Source organism: Staurois parvus, unplaced genomic scaffold, assembly GCF_062004578.1.
Source record: "Staurois parvus isolate SC_StPar_1 unplaced genomic scaffold, SC_StPar_1.0 ptg000520l, whole genome shotgun sequence".
Classification (NCBI taxonomy): domain Eukaryota; kingdom Metazoa; phylum Chordata; class Amphibia; order Anura; family Ranidae; genus Staurois; species Staurois parvus.
In genome coordinates this window covers 1,275,321-1,299,195 of record NW_028318316.1, presented here as the reverse complement: position 1 = coordinate 1,299,195, position 23,875 = coordinate 1,275,321, and the positions used below count along the sequence as shown (strand labels likewise).

Below are 23,875 nucleotides of genomic sequence, written 5' to 3'. Positions count from 1 at the left end.
TTGAGGAGGAGGGGATGGTCAACCGTATCAAAAGCCGCAGAGAGGTTGAGTAGTAAGAGTACGGAGTAGTGGCCATTGGTTTTAGCAGTTCGTAGATCATTAGTGAGTTTTAATAGGGCAGTTTCAGTGGAGTGTAGTGAGCAAAAGCCAGACTGTAAAGGATCAAGAAGGTTGTTGTCAGTGAGGTAGCAGCTCAGGCGATTGTAGACTAGGCATTCTAAGAGTTTAGAGGTAAATGGGAGCAGGCAGATGGGTCTTAAGTTGTTCAGGTTGGTGGGGTCCAGGGAGGGCTTTTTAAGTACGGGAGTGATGTGTGCATGCTTTAGAGGGGAGGGGAAGGCACCGTTAGAGAGGGAGAGATTGAAGATGTGAGAGAGGGAGCATAGGACGGAAGAAGAGGGTGACCGTAGTGAGGGGACAGGATCCAGGGGGCAGGTAGTGAGACGGGCTTCTGAGAAAACCTTAGTGACCTCTTCAGGAGTAGCAAGGTCAAAAGGGGAAAGTGTTGAGGGAGGTTTAGTATAACGTATGCTAAGTGGGATGGATGTCTGCAGTGGCGATTCCCCTACGAATTGCATCAGTCTTGCTTTTGAAATGATTTCCAATCTTGTGAGCAGTGAGTGAGGTGCTGGGTGTAGGTAAATGTGGAGAAAGTAGAGAGTTAAAAGTAGAGAAGAGATGACGAGGACTGGATGATAAGCTATTAATGAGAGTGACAAAGTAGGCTTGTTTGGCAGCATGGAGGGAGGAATTGTATGTTAAGAAAGCAGATTTATATAGGGTGAATGCTTGTTGAGATTTGGTTTTACGCCACAATCGCTCCAGCGCACAACTATGTCGTTTAAGATTTCTGGTGTCGTCAGTCTGCCAAGGTTGTAATGGTTGGGGCCTGATGATTCGTGTTGTTAGAGGAGAAAGTGAGTCTAGTGTGGATGAAAGCAAACTGTTGTAGACAGTAGTGGCCAGGTGAGGGCAGTACAGGGGAGAGATTCTGTCATAGAGTTGGTCAGTTGCAGAGTGGAAAGGAGCAGGGTTCAAGTTGTGAAGGTTTCTGCGGGTAATTGTTTGCTGCTTGGAGGGATAAGTGTTTGAAGACGAGGACACTGGAAAGGTGATGAGATTGTGATCAGAGAGAGGAAAGGGGGTGTTTGTGAGGTTGTAGGGAGTGCAAAGATGGGAGAAAACAAGATCTAATGTATTCCCATCAGAGTGAGTGGAGGACTGTATACATTGTGCTAATGCAAAAGATGAGGTTAGGTTGAAGAGTTGGGATGTAGCCGGGTTGTTGACATTAATGGGGATGTTAAAATCTCCAAGAATGATAGTGGGTAGTTCAGAGGAGAGAAATAGGGTAGCCAGGCAGAGAAATCATCACGAAAGCGTGACACAGGTCCAGGTCCAGGAGTGATAGATCACTGCAATCCTCAGAGAAATGGGAGAAAACAGCCGAATGCAGTGAGTCTCGAAAGAAGAGAAGGATAGAGAGGGAGGGTTAGGGAGGACTTGAAAAGTGCTCAGTGGGAATAGAAGCAAATCAACCCCTCCTTCTTTCCGACCACTGGGTCTGGGTGAGTGGGTCCAGAGAACGCCTCCATAGGAAAGTGCTGCGGGAGAAGCAGAATCTGCTGCTTGAAGCCAGGTTTCTGTAATTGCTAGTAGGTTAAGGGAGCGGGAGACAAAAAGGTCATGGACAGAGGTGAGCTTATTGCAGACAGAGTGGGCATTCCAGAGTGCACATGAAAAAGGGAGTGTGGTTTTTTGGAGCATGGGGATTGATATTAAATTGAGGGGATTGCGGCTATTCCTGGAGGAAAGAGGGTGGCTGGTGTGGGGGTGAGATACTGGAGGACCAGGGTTTGGGGCGATATCCCCAGAGGTTAGGAGAAGAAGAAGGGTGAGGAAAGTAACATGGGAGCGGGATGTACACAAGTGTAAATGCCTTCCAGTCCTGTGTTTGGGACAGCAGGGGAGTGAAGTATCAGCAGGAGGTGATGAGAGCAGTAGTAGGGAGATGGTAGCAGTGAGGGTGAGATGTGTAATCTTTGGGGTGGAGCAGAGGGGTAAGGAAAGGAGATTTTGGGAATGCAGGATAGTAATATGAAAAGGAGGAGTAGAGACAGCATATTTAAAGATAGGTGGAGTGGGAATGAGACTTGTAGGAGATGTTTCCCAGGGTGTTTGCTTGCAGTCCATCCAGCGTGCAGTAGAGTTCTTTGCTGTATCTTCCTGCTGCTTGAGTTAACCTGCTTTAGTTCAACTGCTGTGTTCAACTGCTGCTGATTCGTACTCCTGCAAAAACCGCACTCACGCATAAAACTGCACTCCATCTGTGACTGTGCCCCCCTATCTGTGACCTCCCCCCCGAGCTGATCTAAATTTATAGGGAGATGGTCAAATGAGCAACTCTTCTCCACCCCAATTAAAAACCAATACGGATCACATGAATTGGGGGGATGTTTCTCAAACACAGACCATACACAGGCCAGAGTAATAAAAGAAGTGCAGCAAGAGGTGAGAATCTATCAACAAACAGACCAAAATATATACACTTTTTGTTCAGAGATAGCAGAAGTCTATGCGTTGTTGAAGTTACAGTTTAGAGTGGAGGTGAGAGCAGCAATTTACCCAGAGATAGCAGAAGTTTATGCGTTGTACATAGGTATTCACAACATAGGTATTCACAATACTTTGTTGAAGCACCTTTAGCACCAATTATAGCCTCAAGTTGTTTTTAGCACACCTATTTGTGGGCAATTTCTCCCATTATTCTTTGCAGTACCTCTCAAGCTCCATCAGGTTGGATGGGGAGCTTCGCTGCACAGCCATTTTCAGATCTCTCCAGAGATGTTCAATCAGGTTCAAGTCTGGGCTCTGGCTAGGCCACTCCAGGATATTCACAGTGTTGGCTCATAGCCACTCCTTTGTTATGTGGGTTGTGTGCTTAGGATCATTGTCCTGTTGAAAGATGAACCGTCGCCCCAGTCTAAGGCCCAGAGCACTCTGGAACAGGTTTTATCAAGGATGTCTCTGTACATTGCTGCATTCATCTTTCCTTCGATCCTGCTAAGTCTCCCAGTTCCTGCCACTGAAAAACATTCCCACAGCATGATGCTGCCACCACCATACTTCACTGTAGGGATGGTATTTGCCAGGTGGTGAGCGGTGCCTGGTTTCCTTCAGGCATGATGCTTGGCATTCACACCAAAGAGTTCAATCTTTGTTTCATCAGACCAGAGAGTTTTGTTTCTCATGGTCTGAGAGTCCCTCAGGTGCCTTTGGCAAACTCCAGGCTGGCTGCCATTTGCCTTTTACTAAGGAGTGGCTTCCGTCTGGCCACTCTTCCATACAGGCCTGATTGGTGGAGTGTTGCAGAGATGGTCGTTCTTCTGGAAGGTTCTCCTCTCCCTACGGAAGAAACGCTGGAGCTCTTTCAGTGTGACCATTGGGTGCTTGGTTACCTCCCTGGCTAAGGCCCTTCTCCCTCGAATGCTCATTTTGGCAGGGGGCCCGCTCTAGGAAGATTCCTGGTGGTTCCAAACTTCTTCCATTTACGGATGATGAAGGCCACTGTGCTCATTGGGACCTTCAATGCTGCAGAAATTTTTCTGTACCCTTCCCCAGATCTGTGCCTTGATACAATCCTGACTCGGAGGTCTGCAGACAATTCCTTGAACTTCACGGCTTGGTTTGTACTCTGACATGCACTGTTAACTGTGGGACCTTATATAGACAGGTTTATGTCTTCCCTAATCATGTCCAATCAACTGAATTTCCCACAGGTGGACTCCAGTCAAGTTGTGGATCTCAAGGATGATCAGTGGGAACAGGATGCACCAGAGCTCAGTTTTGAGTGTCACGGCAAAGGCTGTGAATACTTACGTACATGTGTTTTGTTTTTGTTTTTTTTTTTAATAAATTACAAAGATTTCAAAACATACTTGTTTCATGTTGTCAGTATGGGCTATTGTTTGTAGAATGTTGAGGAAAAAAATGGATTTAATCCATTTTGGAATAAGGCTGTAACATAACAAAATGTGGCAAACGTTAGGCGCTGTGAATACTTTCTGGATGCACTGTATGTAAAATATTGCAACTTACTAGTCATTACATGTGGTAGCTGCATTTGTTTTCTTTTTGGGGGGGCTTTTTTCTCTGTTTTCATCTTGTGATCTGGCCAGTAATACATCTCCTTTATTAACCCCTTCACGCCTAAGGATTTATATTTGTTACTTCTGTATACTGCAGTGTTTATTTCTGTATGCAATTAGCTCTGCAGCTCAAAGCATCAATTCTGGAGACCATTTTCTATGTTGATCAAACTGCAGTTTATTAGCAATTTAGAATTTCACAATTTTATCAAATTACACTTTAGAAATATGAGATTGAACATCTCCTTGACATAAACATATAAAAACATTTAATGATGTGAAAACTGCAAAATTTACTGATCCTTGGTGAATCGCACAAAATTAAATTAGCACAAATAACAGAAAAGCATGTCATATCCTGAAATGTTGCCATTGCATTCTGACATACATTAACATACCTGGGAAGCTCTGTAAGCTGAGATTGCTCAGAGAAGGTGAGATTCAAGATGTGGCCAAACTATCAGTGTGCTTTGATAGTAACAGGCCTTTTATGGGGTCATACACACAGATTGCACCATAGCACTCAACTATGGTAATACAAGATCATATGTGTGAATACAAGTCAACACACAATTGTCACAATACCTGGGTAACACAGTTGCAATTATGGCAACTGTGGCAATAAAGAAGTTACAAATGTGGGCAAAATATTTTACGCATCTGTAAACGCAACACAATATTAGGTATATCATGTACCATATACCATTAGGCCTACCACAGAACACCACCAAACAAGAGTGCAAATTGACATACTAAGCAAATATGCTTTGTTTTCATTTCATACTATATTCACAGTTTTACAGTCAACATATACAGCTGTTTTTGCCCAGAGTCCTAGCCTGGCACTTACAATAAAATGTGAAGAGTCGTACTACTAACAAAACATGATTCACTGCAGTATGATGAACATAAAAAGTGAATAACTTGTAACATCAAATGCACTAAATCAGTTGACTAAGTCTGACAAAATGCCTACATTTGCCCCCATGTGGCACTTACTACACTTAGATGCTGATGCAGACAGACACAGTACAGTACCAAGAAATGTTCCTATTGTGTAATTACTGAGATTTGCAAAAGCTCATAAGGTCATGAGTTCCTATCCTTGTGTTTCAACTCTATTGTAGTAACAGTAATTTACAACATCAGAGGGTGTGACATAAGTAGTATATTATCAAGGTCAGTTTATTGTAAAGCTTTGGAGCTATCCTTGTTCTGTTCAGGAAGAGGAAGGGAAAACATCCCAAGCAGTCAGGCTTCGAAGAGCCAGGCGTTCCTTCCTGAATGAGTTTGTCTTCAGCTAAAATAAAACTACTGTGAACACTTTAATCTTTATCATGATCCTTGTACCTTTCTAATTTATATACTGTATATATAGACTTGACAGATGCAACACTCTATAGTACTAAGAAAAAATAGTGAATTTGAATTAAAATTAAAATTCTTTAATAAGCTAGTTTTTAAACATCTGTTAATTTCAGAACAGTGAATGTATGTTAGTTTGAAATACATATGCTAAATTCTGTGTGCATGCATTGCCATATGTTTTGCCATGCAGTTAATTAAATAGTATCCCACAAAAAATGCAATGCATCTGAAACCTCATGGCAGTGCAAGGTGTTTTACTTTGGTTTTACGTTAAGTTTCCTGAGAATATGCTTAGAAAAGAAGTCTGTACTGAAGAAGAAAAACTAGGCTACTGCTGCCCACCTCTCATTTAGAAAATGTTAATTGTTATCTTGTTAATCCAATAACTTTCCTAAACACTGACTGAGAACAAATATACAGATCCAGGTTTCAGAGTTGGGGTCAGCTACTAAAAAAATATTGAAGTGAAATCTGGTAACAACAACCACACTCTCAGCACTGGTTTTCTGTACAGGGCAACTGCAATGTCATCCTACACCCTTTGGCTTTGTAGGATGATAAACTGGATGAAATGTTCTATTTTTTACAGGACTACTGGAAAACAGCAGAAAACTGTGTCCTGTCTTGGGTAGGCCACTTCCATGACAGCTCTGTCTTACATAGTTAGTCTTGTTAAAAAAAAAAGACACAAGTCCATCTAGTTCAACCAATAAACAGGAAAAAAAATATACAATCCTATATGCACAATCATATACCCACAGTTGATCCAGAGGAAGGTAAAAAAGAAACCGTAAAGCACAATCCAATTTGCTCCCACGGGGGAAAAATTCCTTCCTGATCCCCCAATAGGCAATTGGATATTCCCTGGATCAACTTTACCTACAAATGTTAGTATCAAGTTATATTATATGCATTTAGGAAAGGAATCCAGACCTTTTTTAAAGCAGTCTACTGAGCTGGCCAGAACCAGTTCTTGAGGGAGTCTGTTCCACATTTTCACAGCTCTTACTGTGAAGAAACGTTTTTGTGGGTTTTTGGAGATTAAATCTGTTTTTCTACAGACGTAATGAGTACCCCTTTGTCCTCTGTAATAACCTTAAAGTGAATAACTCTACACCAAGTTCACTACATGGACCACCTATGTACAGCATTTATACATTTTGATTATACCCCCCTTTAATATCCTCTTTTCAAGAGAGAATAAATTCAATTCCTCTAATCTTTCCTCATACCTGAGCTCCTCCATGCCTGTTATCAGCTTGGTTGCCCTTCTCTGCACTTTCTCCAGTTCCCCGATATCATTTTTGGTGTTGAAAACTAAACTGCATATTCCAAATGAGGTCTCACTAATGATTTGTACAGGATTTTGCTTGCTTTGGAGAATGCAGCTTGGCATTGCATGCCATTATTAAGCTTATGATCTACCAAAACACCCAGATCCTTCTTGACCATTGACTCCCCCAGACCCTACATAATTTACACTGTAAATATATTAAAAAGTAAGGGTCCCAACACTGAACTTTGGGGTATACCACCAACAACCCTAGGCCATTCAGAGTATGAATTATTAACTACTACTCTCTGAATATCGTCTTCCAGCCAGTTTTCCATTTACAAACTGATTTTTTTCAAGCCTGTAGACTTTACCTTACACATTAGCTGTGTGCGGGGAACTGTGTCAAACATTTTTGCAAACTCCTAGTATATTATATCCACAACCAGTTCCTTGTTTAAGGTTTTGTTATCTCTTCATAAAAAGAAATCAGATTTATTTGACAACTTCCATGCTGTCTGTTGCTTAAAATATTTTTTTCCAGCAAGAATGCATCCATGTGGTCTTTATTAAATTCTCCATGATCTTCCCAACTATGAAAGTTAACTAACAGGTCTATAGTTACTTGGTAGCTATGGCTTTATTCTGTCAAATTATTTCTGGATCATATAAATTTTTAGCCATTGTAGATCATTTTGGGCTGTGTCAATATAATTGCCTTTTATGGACATGAGCTCCTTTGTATACATGGAGCTGAAGAAGGTATTTAATTAATTTGTCTTCTTTTTGTTCCCAGTCACCTACTCTAGATTATTTTGTAAAGGGCCTACATGCTCAGACCTGACCTTTTTACTGTATATTTGAAGAAGTTTTGGGGGGTTTGTCCTACTGTCATTTGCAGTCCGGAGCTCGTTTTGAATTTTTGAAGCCCTGATTTCCTTTTTACATATTCTGTTATATTCCATGTAACAAATAATGATAGGATTACTTCATTTGTATATTTTTTAAAAGCTCTTTTCTTACTATGTATAGCTTTTTTAACTTTGCAGTGAGCCAAAAGATTCTGTGAGATTGCCAGGTCCAGTAGAGCATCATTCCTAGTTAGGGCCTCTATGAACTGTATCATAAAATTATCTTGTAATAGGTTTATGAATTTCTGCCCATTTCTGTTCCTGCAGTGCCATTAATCCAGTCAATTTCCTTGCAGCCCTTTATTTTTGTACAAGGAGTCTCCACCTCCTCATTAACACAGCTTGGTCTATAACAAACTCCATTGTTTACCTTTGTAGTGCACGCACACATGTGCAGTTCCATCCATACTTCTTCAGCCCCATCACACTCTCCATCAACCAGGTCCTCTTTCACACTCACTTTGAGATCACTTCTCAAAAAGACAGAAACCACAACATTTCTCCATCTGATGTCTGTAGCCTCTACCATTTCTCTTGCAAATTTTCCCAAGTCCTCCTTTAACAACAAGAGGTGTCATATAATTTGAAGGTTATATACACTATAAAGTATTGGGGCAGCCCCCCAAATCATTATATTCAGGTGTTCCAATCACCTCCATGGCCACACGGGTATAAAATCAAGCACCTAGGCATGCAGACTGCTTCTGCAAACATTTGTGAAAGAATGGGTCACTCTCAGGAGCTCAGTGAATTCATGCGTGGTAGCGCGGTCCCGTGGTAGGTTGCCACCTGTGTAACAAGTCCATCCATTGAAATTTCCTTGCTGCTAAATATTCCATGATCAACTGTTAGTGGTATTATAACAAAGTGGAAGCAACTGAGAACAACAGCAACTCAGCCACAAAGTGGTAGGCCGTGTAAAATGACAGAACGGGATCAGCGCATGCTGAAGCAAACAGTGCGCAGAAGTTGCCAACTGTCTGCAGACTCATTAGCTAAAGACCTCCAAACTTCGTGTGGTCTTAAGATTAGCACAACAGTGCATAGAGAGCTTCATTGAATGGGTTTCCATGGCCAAGCAGCTGCATCCAAGTCTTACACCACTAAGTGCAATGTAAAGCATCAGATGCAGTGATGTAAAGCATGCCACCACTGGACGCAATGTGTTCTCTGGAGTGACGAATGACTCTTCTCTGTCTTGCAATCTGATGGACATGTCTGGGTTTGGCAGTTGCCAGGAGAACAGTACTTACCTGACTGCATTGTGCCAAGTGTAACGTTTAGCGGAAGGGGGATTATGGTGTAGTGTTGTTTTTCAGGGTTTGGGCTTGGCCCCTAAGTTCCAATGAAGGGAACTCTTAAGGCACCAGCATACCAAGACATTTTGGACAATTTCAGGCTCCCAACTCTGTGGGAACAGTTTGGGGTTGGCCCCTTCCTGTTCCAACATGAATGCGCACCAGTGCACAAAGCAAGATCCATAAAGACATGGATGAGCGAGTTTGGGGTGGAGGAACTTAACTGGCCTGCACAGAGTCCTGACCTCAACCTGATACAACACCTTTGGGATAAATTAGAGTGCAGGCTGTGGGCCAGGCCTTCTCATCTGACATCCGTGCCTGACCTCACAAATGCGCTTCTGGAAGAACGGTCAAACATTCTCATAGACACACACCTAAGCCTTGTGGACAGTCTTCCCAGAAGAGTTGAAGCTTTTATAAGCTGCAAAGGGTGGGCCAACTCAATATTGAACCCTATGGACTAAGGCTGGTATGCCATTAAAGTTCATGTGTGTGTAAAGGCAGGTGTCCCAGTACTTTTGGCAATATCTTGTAGCTTTATAGTACTACACGGGAATTTCCAGGCATAATTTTAGACAATTTGGCATACGTACATTATTGGCACACTGGTGCATGACATTTTTTATTTAGGTAATCACATAAGTCTGTGCAATTTGCCATACATAAATTTGGGGATTTAGATCATCACCTTAATGACCCTTACAAAAAAAATTCCATCTAAACCCTAAATGTAGTTTACCTCTTTCATGGTAAATTCAGCTGACAGCCTGAATTCTCCTGCACCTTGCTAGACATTACTGGAGGGAACTTAGCAGAGATTTTACATATTTTCCTCAGCTCCTGCAAGATGGAGCAATGTCAGTGGTCAATTTAAATGACTGGACAAAGCTAGGCATGGCTGTTTACTGAAAGGACTATCAAAAGTGCCAATATCAGATATCCCGTTATGGGTACTCTTGGAATTACCCAACTGTGCTCCGCTTTCCTTAACTACATTGCTTTGGCTCCCACCTAAGTTGCGCCCTCCCGACCTGAGCCCCATCATGCTTCACAGTTTATGAACCTGGGATTCTGTTAAATATTCAGGTAATTTGATATCATCTTTTCTACTTCTTTTGCCGATTACGCATAATTTTTTATTTCCTTCAGGCTTAGAACATCCCCCTTCTTTCTCTTGGTGGACCTCCCATGACTTTGTTATTGTACATGATTTTTGAGCGCTCATTTAATTTCCATCATGGTAGTCTCTTCGAGAATCATGGTGGTCCTGCCACGGGAGTATTATCTTTATTTGCAATTGCGCCACTGGGTTGTGTCCCTCCGTCGTACCTCTACATATTCTTACCGCAAAATGCCCTTTGAACATGTCTGTTAACATTCCCCAGGGTCCCCTGGTCTCATTTCTGTAATTTATGCCTCTCTTAACAGTAGATCCTCCTCACCACCCTTGTCTCTCAATGGTACCGAGATCTAGGTTTATCAATTGCGGTGGATGATTGGCATAAGGCCTGGGGGATGGTGGCGAAATGTTCCTTAAATATCGTCACTCTTGAGGCAGCCTACAAAGTTCCCTGCAGTGGTACTGGGTCCCGGCTCGGACTGCTCACTTTTATCCGGCTGGCGGAGGTGTTTCCAGAACTGTGGGGACGTCTTGCACATCTGGTGGTCGTGACCACGATTGATGGGCTTCTGGTCTAGGGTTTTTGGTTTGCTGCAAATGTTATTTCATATTATGGTCCATAAGGATGCAAGAGTGGCCCTCCTGCATTGCCCAATTTTGGGTCTGTCTAGGTCTCAGCAGAAATTGGCATCCTACCTCTTCATTTCGGCCAAACGTGCCATAGCTCAAGCTTGCAGAACCCCTTCCGTTGTCTTCCAGGGGGTGAAGACCCAGATGAATGCTATGCTGATCAATGAACAGATGTCTAGCGTTCTTCAAGATTCTCATCTGAGATTCCTTAAGGTTTGGGAACCTTGAATACATTATTACCTGATGTCCCTACCTCCTACTAGCTGTGGCCTCTTATAATCGTTGCCTGTGCTAGCCCAGGAGCCATAACTCTTCTAGTCTTCCATTCTTCCATGTTCTCTCCCCGAATCTTTCTTCCTTTCTTATTTCTTTCTATGTTCTTATACTTTCTTTTTTTATCAGTTTGGGTTTCTTTCCCATATGTTCTGACCTGATACTTCTCGGTAGGGGTTTTTCCTCTTTGTTTTTTTTTTTCGGTAATATGATGGATTGCTACTGCTACTATTTGGTTCAGCTTTTTGCCGTCCCTCCTTGGTGTCGTTGGACGTTCCATTATTTGGCTAATATACCCTGCTGATTTGTATCTGCTTATGTATGCTGTTGTTCCGCTCTGCCCCTGCGTGGGCGTATCATGAGCTTGTTGTATTATAAAAACAAAAACTTATTTTATAAAAATATTGAAATAGAAAAGTGCCAACATCAAAGACGCTATAGCAGAAGCAGTGAGGGTTATTCCAGTGTTTTGATTTCACTGAAGTGTAGTCCATAGTTCTGCTTTGCAGGAGCAACAGGTATTTACAAAATTTGCAGGAGGTTCTTAGAAAAACAGCTCTGTCTTACTGGTATGGGCAGCCTGTATCACCAATGCAATTCTTTTGATATAGATTTTTTATATATATATATATATATATATATATATATATACACATACACACACAGTATCTCACAGAAGTAAGTACGCCCCTCACATTTTTGTGAATATATCTTTTCATGTGACAACAGTGAAGAAATGACACTTTGCTACAATGTAAAGTAGTGAGTGTACAGCTTGTATAACAGTATACATTTTATGTCCCCCCAAAATGACTCAACACAGCCATTAATGTCTAAACCGCTGGCAACAAAAGTGAGTGCACCTCTAAGTGAAGATGTGCAAATTGGGCCCAATTAGCCATTTTCCCTCTCCGGTGTCATGTGACTTGTTAGTGTTACAAGGTCTCAGGTGTGAATGGGGAGCAGGTGTGGTAAATTTGGTGTTATCGCTCTCACTCTCTCATACTGGTCACTGGAAGTTCAACATGGCACGTCATGGCAAAGAACTCTCTGAGGATCTGAAAAAAAGAATTGTTGCTCTACAAAAAGATGACCTAGGCTATAAGAAGATTGCCAAGACCCTGAAACTGAGCTGCAGCACGGTGGCCAAAACCATACAGCGGTTTAACAGGACAGGTTCCTCTCAGAACAGGCCTCGCCATGGTCGACCAAAGTTGGGTGCACGTGCTCAGCATCATATCCAGAGGTTGTCTTTGTGAAATAGATAGACGTATGAGTGCTGCCAGCATTGCTGCAGAGGTTGAAGGGGTGGGGGTCAGCCCCCCACCCCTTTACATTCTAGCAAAGTGTAATTTCTTCAGTGTTGTCACATGAAAAGATATAATAAAATATTTACAAAAATGTGAGGGGTGTACTCACTTCTGTGAGATACTGTATATATGCTACTGAAGCCATTTTGTAATTTAATACTATAGTAAGTTTGTGTGTTAGCAAAACGTTTGAGGTATGGGTTTAGGTAGTTTTGAAGGCATAAGGTTTTTTACCTAATGCATTGTATGCATTAAGGTAAAATAACCTTCCAGTATCTGCTCTCCCAGCACCCCTCCTCCTCCTCCAAAAAAAAAAAAAAAAAAAGTACTTGGCTCCTCTTTTGATCCAGCGCTGTGCCTGAGAGCAGCATCTCTGGTCTCTCTCTCCTCACAGGCACAGAGGCAACAGTGGAAGCATTGGTTCCTTCTGCTATCAAATTCTGTGAAGAGGGGGTGGAGCTAAGACACACTGTGTGTGTTGTTGGACACCCAACCCAGCTCGGGAGTGAGCCCACATGCCTGCATGTCTACCCACATACCAAACACTTGCTATGGGGGCGGATACAGAAGAGGGAGAGTAGATACAGAAAAGGAGAAATCAAGAGTGCTGGCGGGGTACCCCAAAGAAGAGGTTATGCAGTATGTTTCTTGGTTGCCTTCTTCTCTTAAGGTGATGCTTGGCGCTTCTCCTGCCTGCCGTTACTGGGCTATGACTGGGTTATTTTTTATTTACACCCTCCGCTATTTTATCCCACATATCAGCTTTGATGAAGGGAATGTATGAGGGCCTAAAATCACTCCCACTTCAAACAATAAAGACGTGGTGTAACAAAAGTTCTGTTTGGGTGGGGAAGAAGGTGTGTGCAAGGAAAGGGGACAGATTATTTGCTGTACCTGTAACGTTCAAATACTGCTCAATAAAAAATATTTGATATGTACAAAAGAAAACTGATTTCCTGCTAATGCATTTGGTCCATTGTTTCCCAGCCATTTATCTAATAATAGTGTCCTTTTATCATGCAGCGGTAAATGATCGCTGCTCAGTTCGCCGGCATTCTCAGAGGAGAGAATTCTCCTCTGAATGTCTTTTTATGAAGCGGTGTAGATCACTTCTCCGAATGAACAGAGAAGCGATCTACAAACGCTTTGAATGCTGGAAAACGGCTGCGTTTACTATAATCTCGCGAGATTACAGTAAGAGATCAGTCAAACACTGTTTACTAAGCAGCGGTAAAATACCGCTGCTTCGTTTTTGGTTCCCCTGATTCTCCACCTCTGGGCTGGAGTATCTGGGCGGAGAACACAAATCGCCAGTGAAGGGTTGACATCACTCCTTCATATATTGGTCATCTTTGTGCTGAGATGATCAGCGGAGAACATTTTCTCCACTGATCATCTCTGTTTCCTAAACCACTAATGATCTGAGATCAGCAACGATCCTTAGGATCGCCGCTGATCTCTGTTTCATAAAAGGACACCAATATAATGCTTGGATTGACCATGTGATTATAGCAGAGAGACACTTTTTTCAGTACTACCACATTCTTTGGCAGTTTGCATAAAACCTTGCAGTGTACATAGTTAACCTGGATACTATTTTTTTTTCTCTCAACAAGTGAAGTTTTACATACAGTGCCTTAAAAAAAAAAAAAACATTTCACAGTGAATGACAGGAAGAGTATTAGGCTGGTTTCACACTGTCCTGCGGTTTGGCTACAGCGCAGGTGTACCCGTAGTTTCAATGTAGTTAACCTGAGTTTTCCTATAGACTTTCTATGAGATCTGAATGCACACCAAAGATGCAGCATGCAAGACTTTTAGTGAGCTTTCAGAAAACGTACCAAAACGTGATTTAATTGAAAGTCTACGGGAAACTGTAGGTTAACTGCATGAAAATTGCTGGTACACCTGCAAATAGCAGTGCAGCAGTGTGAAGGCTTCCTTATAGATAGAGGAGTTTAGGTCTGAGGTCTCTGGATTAAGAAAAACAGTATATGTACATGTACAGCAGATGAAATGAGGCTGGAGGAGTGCTTTATGCCCTCTGTCAAGCTTCACAGAGAAAATGTAATGACATTCATGAGATCTCTTTGGTGTTGGAATGGTAAGATGGAAAATTTACAGAGGGTGCAAGAACAATGAACCAGAAAGATTATTACTTTATTTTACATTGTCATGCCATGTGGCCAGCAGTAGGACAAAGATACACAGCATACCTCTAAGCTATGAAAAAGCTATTCGGTGTTGAATCCGGTTTCCAGGATACCAGGACTGACTGGCACAATCACTAGCTGTTAATATTATCAAGCTTCTGTGGGAAGAGCTTCAATTTAAGGTCAGACTATCATATCCTAAAAAGCTACATAAGATGTGGGGTAACATTTTCTGAATACCTTAAAGGAGAAGTACAGCCAAAGCTCGTCTCCTATGGATCACAGGAGGGCAGTTTGTTGTACATTCCTGTGACCCAGTTTGAGCCGACAGCGAGTCAGCTGACTTCACTCCACTGAGAGCCTGAGCCAGCTTCTCCTGCCCCCCTCCACAGCCCAGCACTTCAGTGAGTGCTTGGGGGGAGTGGGGGGAAGAGCAGACAGCAATGACCAACAGTTTGCTCAGAGCGGCAGGGAGAACTGAGCGATTAGTGGTGTCAGATCGCTCAGTTCTCACCTTTAGAGCCAGCAGGGGGCAGCTGCAGCATTGGATCAATGCTGCATCCACCTAGGTAAGTAGGATTTAAAGAAAAAAAAACAAAACAAACATACATACTCTCTTTTAAGAAACTGAAAGCTAAAATGTCAATGGTCCTCAAAGCTGCAAATCGAGGATTCTTTGATTAACTTAGTGGTTGTAAACCCTTACATATACCGAGTGAAGTGACTGGCCTCAGGTAATACACAAAGATAAAACAAATCCTCCTATATAGGTTGTACCTGTTTATCTACAGTTGTCTGTCTCTTACATCCATTCAAGGTGCCGAATTTGCACAGGATCTCTGAGCTCTGAAAAACAGGGGCAGGGAGCTGAAGTTACATTCAGCGAGGAGAGCTCTGAGAGCTTTTTGGAGGGAAGGAACACACCCTCTTAACAGAACGGAGGCTGTAAACCAGAGGCTGAACCCTCCCTTCACCTCTTTTTCTCTTGGTGTCAGGAAAGCTTGTCAGAAGTGATTCAGTGAGAAATAACAATGCTCTGGGTTTAGACAAGTACACACTATAAAGGTATATGCTTTGTTCATATTTCATGTCTGAGGTTTACAACCACTTTAAATTTTGATGAATAAAACTAGATTTTTGAATGCTATTATGTATATTTACACATATATTTTTAACATTATTGTATTTGTGATATAATATGTTTATTTTATCCTTTGTTACAGCAAATATTTACAGATGTGGCAAATGGAGAGCTGTCAACTGAATTAGCTGATGATGTTCAAAGAATGGACAATCTTGTTACTGAAATTCAAGAAATCAGTAATCAGCTGCGTAATCAATACTGAATGAGAATTTTCTGTGTACCAAAATCTACTGTACAATAAAATGTTTTGTTTCTTAAAAGTCTTGGCATGTTATGATTACCACTCTTGTTAGCTACAGACTCATAATCTCCTTCAGAATCATGTGTTTGGCCTATATGTAATGCTTTTGGATACCCTGGAATGACTACAGTTTTATTATTTACACAGCACTTCTTTGGGATTAGTTTTACATGAGTGCATCAACTAATTGGCTGAGGTCCACAGAGTGAAACCGCTGATGGCTGGCAAAGTCATCTTTTATGTCACAAAACAAAGATCTGTGCAGTTTTCTGCTACTCACCATGAGACCGCATGATTGCAAGGGTGAGCTATTAAATTCACTTTGTCAAAATACTGTTATCAGTCAGTCATCAGTTAATGCAGACTAACACATAAACATGAAATGCTTTTCCCCATATATTATCAACCACATCTGGTCAAAAATAACATCTAAAAAATGATTACTAAATACATTTTATTTATGTAGCATAGGCACATTTAACAGCAAGTCATGTATTGGGTTCAGAGAACTATAGAAAACCATTCCTATCCCAAAAGGAACTGTCAGTCTAATGTGTCTGCACCAGTCGCATAGGTAAAAACACTATGGTAATTTTGCTCAGTATATGCATAAAGCCACTTGAGTCCATCCAGTTTTATAACAGTGCTGGGATTGCAACTATTCACCCTCAGTGCCATTTTTAAATAAAGTCCGTGGCTCCATCAGGCCGCTCACGACACTAATGCTGGAACTGCTGGCTGTCTGTAGCAGCTAGGGTCAAGGGCTTATTGATTCTTCTACAGACTGTTCCATAGGCGCACCCTGTAGACACCAAAGTAAACACAACACTTTTGTTGTGTTTACATCGGAGATTTTATATATATGCACACACAGTATCAAATTGTGAAATCGGTGCAAATCTACCTAGGATTACAAGAAGAACATGCAACTTCCATACAGATATTGTCTCTGTTGAGAACTGAGTTTAGGACTGAAAGGCTTCAAGGTATCTCTTCGTAACATAGCCCCAGTTTTGTATTTTTTTACAATTGCAAATGTGTTTTCCCAAACTAATGAAATATGATTTTCTTTTAGCAGAAACTTTAAGTAAATATTTTTAAAAATTGCCACTTAAGGCATAAGGCAATATGTCCTGTCATAACACTACTGGATGGGGCATCATAGCATTTGGAAGCATGGAAGATAATACATCACATTGAAGCATTGGACACATTCATAGCCAAATTACTGCAACCACCATTTCCATATAATTAGACCCTGTTTGCCCTCTTCTAGCATGCTCATCAGTTTTTCCTGTTTCAATAAGCTCCTCATAGTCAGCAAAATGTGGAGTCAGCTTATCACTGCATAGCTCAGAGTGCACAGGGGGATTGGCCCAAATATCTTAACTCATCACCTCTTTCCTTCATAAAAATCCCCATTTAAACGTTCCTTTAGATGTGATAGTATTTTATACACTGTAACATTGTCATACTGTAGTTGTTTGCATTTAACACTCAACCATAATCAGCTGTAAATGGATTTAGCGACAAATGCACTTTTTTTATGTTAATTATATTCATGTGTAATTGTAACACAATTTTACCAATCATATAGGTTTAATGCATCTACAGTATGTTCCCACTGTGGATTTTGTTTCCTAATAGCAAGTAAAAGTAAATATATCCATGTTTAAGAGTAGTTCCCATAACAAGTGGCCCCAATGGTGGGATTTAATATCTACTCTGCTTTCAGTGATAGATGTACAATTATAGATCTCTCCTCACTTTCTGTCCTGGTGACACTGGTACGTGATAGTAAATGTTCTCAAATTGGACACAGATAGTAATAAAAGCTTGACTGAGGTTTTAACTCTTCCCCACTCTGCCCAAAACTGTAGAAAAACATTCCTGGAATTCCTTTTTAAAAGACTACACTTGGGGTCATCTTTTTAATTTCTCCGCAAAACCTTAATGGACAATCATTAAAGCTTGTTAGGTAAATTTCTTTCATAAACAGACATTGCTGAATTTTTACACAGCCAGCCTAGGCTGTGGTCAAAAGTGCCAGTGCTGCAAGGGGTAGCACACAGCCTCCTACATATTCCTATTATTGATAGCATAACAGGTTTCAGACTGCCATCCTGCCTGTCTGTGCAATCATTGCTGCCTCTGGAGAGTTTGTGAATTTTTGTTGGAGGAATACTGTGCAATTACAAATCACCCACTCTGGGTCTGTACACCTAGGACAAAACTGCTAGTTCAGAAAACCAGATCAAACTGCTGGTATTAGTCATTGGTACTAAGCATACAGATTAGTGATGCACTGTTGTATCGGCCAACAAAAGAGTTATTGGTATTTTGCCAATATAAATTAAAAAAATTAATTTTATTTTCTGCCCATTTATTGTCCATAATATTAATTAAAATGTAAAAAATATACATATAAAATGTCAAATACAATACAATTATATATAAAACTATATTTTTCAAAAACTGTATCGTTTTTTTTGGCCAAGCGCATCCTGAATTTTCGGTTTTGGTCCAGAATTTTAATTTCGGTGCACCACTTAGACTGCCTGTCTCTTGCAGCCTCTAGGCTTCTAGCCTTGTGCATCTGATCATCTGTAGTATGAAAGCTAGCTGAATGATTGTATGCAAAAACAAGATTTATTTGTGGGGTCGGAGGGGAGATTAGGAAGTATAAATCCTGTGATATCACAGCATCTTGGGAAAGTACCTCTCCCTGCACTCAGGTAAGGACTCAGATTTTTGGCATTGAGGGGGTACATGACCAAGTGGCCTGGTTATGTCAGGGGCAGCTTCCTGCCAACTAATGAAAGTGCACAGTGATGACACACTGCTGTAATTACTCAACATTGTGAACAGTAGGCATTTTTCTACAGGACATATTTATTGTGATGCATATTTTCGCATATACATAATGAATATGCTACAAAAGAAGGGTGTTTTTTGTAATGGATTAACTACGAATGATAAGTATTTTATGAGCTGTAAAAGATAACATATAGTCTCACACACTCTGTCATGCTTTAAAAAATCCACAATCCAGCAGAAAAGAGGTCAAGCATAAAACCATAATATGCTTTCCAAAATGCAGTAAGAAAATAGAGAGTACGTATTATAGTCAGAAGTTTATAGTTATATCTTGGTCAAGTGGACACAGTGGGGCTGAGTTACTAAAGGCAAATAGGTTGTTCATTTTGAAAGGGAATTTGCCCCAGAACTTAGTGAATATTGTAAATTTTCACATTGCAAAGAAAACACAATCACGTGCAAAGAAAATAAAAAAACATTTTTAATTGAAGATTATTGGGTGATTGAAGTCAGCAAAGCTTTACCCTACTCAATAAGCTCTGAGACAAACTATGATAAACCAAAGTGAATTGAGTATGTTTCCCAATCATTAACACCGTCACGCCTAAAGGTAAAACAAATCTTAAAGCCTAAGCACAATTTTTCAACTTTGACATATGTTAGCAAAATTGTACAGTTGCAAGAAAAAGTATGTGAACCCCTTGGGATTACGTGGAGTTTTGCATGAATTGGGCATAAAATGTGCTCTGAACGTCATCTAAGTCACAACAATAGAAGAACACAGTCTGCTGAACATAATACTACACAAACATTAGATGTTGCCATGGTTTAATTGCACATAACATGTAAACATTCACAGTGCAGGGAGGAAAAAGTATGTGAGGCCCTAGCTTAATGACTTCTCCCAGAGCTAATTTGAGCCAGGAGTGAGCCAACCTTGACTCCAATCAATGTGATGATATTGGATGTGTTGCTGACAACTGTCCTGCCCTTAAAAAACACACACCTGTTTTGGGTTTACTGGTTTCAAGAAGCACTGTCTGATGTGAACCATGCCTCGCAGAAAAGAGCTCTCAGAAGACCTACGACCAAGAATTGTTGACTTGCATGAAGCTGGGAAGGGTTACAAAAGTATCTCCAAAAGCCTTGATGTTCATGTGTCCACGGTAAGACAGACTGTCTACAAATGGAGAAAGTTTAGCACTGTTGCTACTCTCCCTAGGTGTGGTCGTCCTGTAAAAATGATTGCAAGAGCACAGCGCACAATGCTGCATGAGGTAAAGAAGAATCCCAGAGTGTCAGCTAAAGATCTATAGAAATCTCTGGCACATGCTAACATTTTTGTTGACGTATCTACAATAAGGAAAACATTAAACAAGAATGGAGTACATGGGAGGACACCACAGAGGAAGCCATTGCTGTCCAAAAAGAATATTGCAACACGTTTGAAGTTTGCAAAAGAGCACCTGGATGTTCCACAGCACTACTGGCAAAATATACCGTGGACCGATGAAACCAAGATTGAGTTGTTTGGGAAGAACACACAACAGTGTGTTGAGAAAAAAAGGCACAGCACACCAACATCAAAACCTCATCCCCACTGTAAAACATGGTGGAGGGAGCATCATGGTTTGGGGCTGCTTTGCTGCCTCAGGGCCTGGACGGATTGTTGTCATTGATGGGAAAATGAATTCCAGAGTTTATCAAGACATTTTGCAGGAAAATGTACGACCATCTGTCCGCCAACTGAAGCTCCGCAGAGGATGGGTGATGCAACAGGACAATGACCCAAAGCATACAAGTAATTCAACAAAACAATGGCTGCAACAGCACAGAATACGCCTTCTGGAGTGGCCCAGTAAGAGTCCTGACCTCAACCCAATTGAAATGCTGTGGCATGACCTTAAGAGAGCGATTCACACCAGACATCCCAAGAATATTGCTACACTGAAACAGTTTTGTGAAGAGGAGTGGTCCAAAATTACTCCAGATCGTTGTGCAGGTCTGATCTGCAACTACAGGAAACGTTTGCTTGAGGTTATTGCTGCCAAAAGAGGGTCAACCAGTTATTAAGTCCAAAGGTTCACATACTTTTTCCTCCCTGCACTGTGAATGTTTACATGTTATGTGCAATTAAACCATGGCAACATCTAATGTTTGTGTAGTATTATGTTCAGCAGACTGTGTTCTTCTATTGTTGTGACGTTCAGAGCACATTTTATGCCCAATTCATGCAAAACTCCACGTAATCCCAAGGGGTTCACATACTTTTTCTTGCAACTGTACATATCATCACAACTACTTGTACATCAAGGTGGCTTATACCTTGGTTTTTTCAGGACAAATTGGGCTTTCATTTGATGGTAAATGTTAATGGATATCTCCTGATTTTTTATTATCAAAGGAAAGCTGACCCAAAATAGTAAAAAAAAAGTTTAATTTTTAATTTGTTGTATATGTATTACTACTACCATAACCAACTACCAATGAGCAACCAAAAATAATTTCTCCTGCACCTGACGATCGCAGCGATGCCATATATGTGTATGTTAGTTATTGAAGGCCGTAGTACAGCCCAGAAACAATAGAGCACATTTTTGCTTTTTTTTTTATCCTGCCACTAACTGACACTGATACTAGTTTGAAAATTTAAAAAAAAATCCTGAGCCTAGTGACCAATCAAACATCAATCACAATAGAAACAGTAGTCAATGACGGGCAAACCTTTATATAGTTAACTGATTGTGGGGCCCACGCTGAGGTTTTAATGAGATAGCAAAGCTGTTCTATTTATAGAGAGCAAATGAGATGAAGCCTCCTCCATTATACATTCTTTATGACACTTGCACAACAATGCCAGCAATATGTATTGTATATTCTGACATCTTTGGCTCCCCCTCCACTATCCAGGCCCTATTGCTTCCTCTGCCCTCCTTCTATGACTAAAGCTTGGTATACACAATATTATTTTTTTTTTTGTTCAACCAGCGGGTGGTTGAACGCAAAAAAAAAACTGTGCTGGTTTTCCAACAAGACTATTTAACAGAAGCAGATCGTTAGATCTGCTTCTGCTGAACAGACAGCAGCACACATGTACAGAAAGTCATTCAGTTCCTGCTGAACTGGCTGAAGTTCGGTACGTGTGTACCAGGTTTTAGTCCTGTTACTTCTCCTCTTCCCTTCCTCCACAATCTAGTCTCATTGCTATGCTTTTGATTTCCTTCCATACTTCTGTTTTGCCAGCACACTCTGATCTTGCTCACAACTGGGTTTTGATAATAGTAGGCAGAAATACATAGAGACCCAAACATTGGAGCATTTTGGGGTTTTTTTTAATTCCCCTTTAATCTTAAGGCCAGCAGCTGATACTGTATGCAACTAATCTTAAATGTTTAGAACTCTTTCAGACTGTTCCACCATGATGCTGTGTGTTATGCATGAAAATGTGCAGCATTGTGGGCCAGGTAGAGCCTATTATTATTATTATTATTATTATTATACAGGATTTATATAGAGCCAACAGTTTGCGCAGCACTTTACAAACTGAAGGCAGACATTACAGTTACAATACAATTTGGTACAAGAGGAAACAGAGGGCCCTGCTCGTTAGAGCTTACAATCTAGGAGGAAGGGTTGAATGATACAAGAGGTAATAGCTGTGGGGGGATGAGCTGATGGAGGAAATAAATGGTGGTTTACTAGGTAGAAGCAAGATAAGCTTCTTTAAAGAGAACGGTTTTCAGGGATTGTCTAAAGGTAGATAAATTAGGAGATATTCAGACAGATTGGGGTAGGGAGTTCCATAGGATAGGAGAAGCTTGGGATAAGTCCTGAAGGCAAGCATGGAAGGAGTTGAGAGCAGAAGGTCTTGGGGGGGGATCAAAGACAGCGGTTTGGTAGATATTTTGAGACCAGGTTAGTGATGTAGCTGGGGGCAGAGTTGTGGATGGCTTTGTAAGTTGAATACAGGCTTTAATGGTTCGGCATTTTTGTGTCAGTATAATGCACCACAATGCACTGATTTGCGTGCTGCAATGATGCATGTTGTTTCAGCACATCAGTGTGAATGGGCACAGTTCTATCCAAACTTTAAAACTGAATGCATGTTTGCCTATTAAAAAATATAATGCATTGTGGATCCCTCTGCTTGTTCAAAAACAACACCCCCTTTTCCTGTGTTTTAAACCCACGTCATTCCTTCATACAAGCATTAATTTTGTGCGTTGTTATTTAAATGCTATACAATATATGATGCTTCATGTGCAAGAAACAATGATTTTTGTCATGTAGATTTTTTTTTCTTAAATTGTATCTGCATTTGGACAAATGCTATAGTATACTGAACATCACCACTTAAAGAACACACAGCAAGCTAGAGGAAACAATCTTCAAACAGCTCGTAAATTGTTCATATGAAGCTAGAAGCCATGGTGCCGCTTTGGTTAGTTGCACCAAGAGATCTGCACACAGACCCCATTATACGGTACAGAAATCCAGCAGAAGATCTTTTCATAACAATGATTGACAACGGCTTCCCTAGAAAGCTTCTGTTGCTTGCTAGAGACAAATTTGAAGTCTGCTAAGCTGAATAAACTGCTTTCTAAAAGCTTAGACTGGGGCCAGTCCAGCTAATCTCCTTAGATAAATCTTCATAATTGGCCAGGAAAGTACAGTATAAATGTGTTACTGTAACTGTTGCCAGATGAGCTGCTCTTCAGGAGGGATTTTTAATATGTGACTGTATGTAAATACAACATGATCCTGTACTTAATTACAGGGAAGAGTTATACTACTATACTGAATGTAAGGAATTTGAATTGTGTATATTGGTGTTCCCTGACTGCAGTATTTCTTTGGGCCATTCATTTAAAAGACCTAGATGGCTTATTTCTTGTCCACCAATTGAATTTCCTGATCTGCAGGTTACAAAGTCAACAGTGCAATGGAATTTTGTTTTTCTCTTAAAATGGTAAAACGAGAAAACAGAAACCCTCGTAAGTGTCTATACCTTTAAGACTGACTTTATGTTTATATTTTAAATATTAAGACAATAAACCTGTGACTTCAGGATAACATATCGCCTACATTGTCACCTTTGGTGTCAACGCCTGGCCACTCTGAGCATTGATTTTCTGTAAATGCTATTAGGTTTCAATTGATGGACATGTTCCACCGAAACTCAAGTC

General features: G+C 40.9%; 1 protein-coding gene across 2 annotated transcripts in view; it reads left to right on the top strand.

The window, feature by feature from the left end:
• Positions 1–15,891, top strand: part of TTC27 (tetratricopeptide repeat domain 27) — a 551,099-nt gene extending 535,208 nt beyond the window's left edge. For both annotated transcript variants that reach the window (XM_089690186.1, XM_089690185.1), the window contains exon 21: positions 15,711–15,891. In XM_089690186.1, the coding sequence (XP_089546312.1) occupies positions 15,711–15,833 (123 nt within the window). In that variant the 3' untranslated portion in view covers positions 15,834–15,891. The remainder of the gene's footprint in view (positions 1–15,710) is intronic.
• Positions 15,892–23,875: the final 7,984 nt, after the last annotated feature.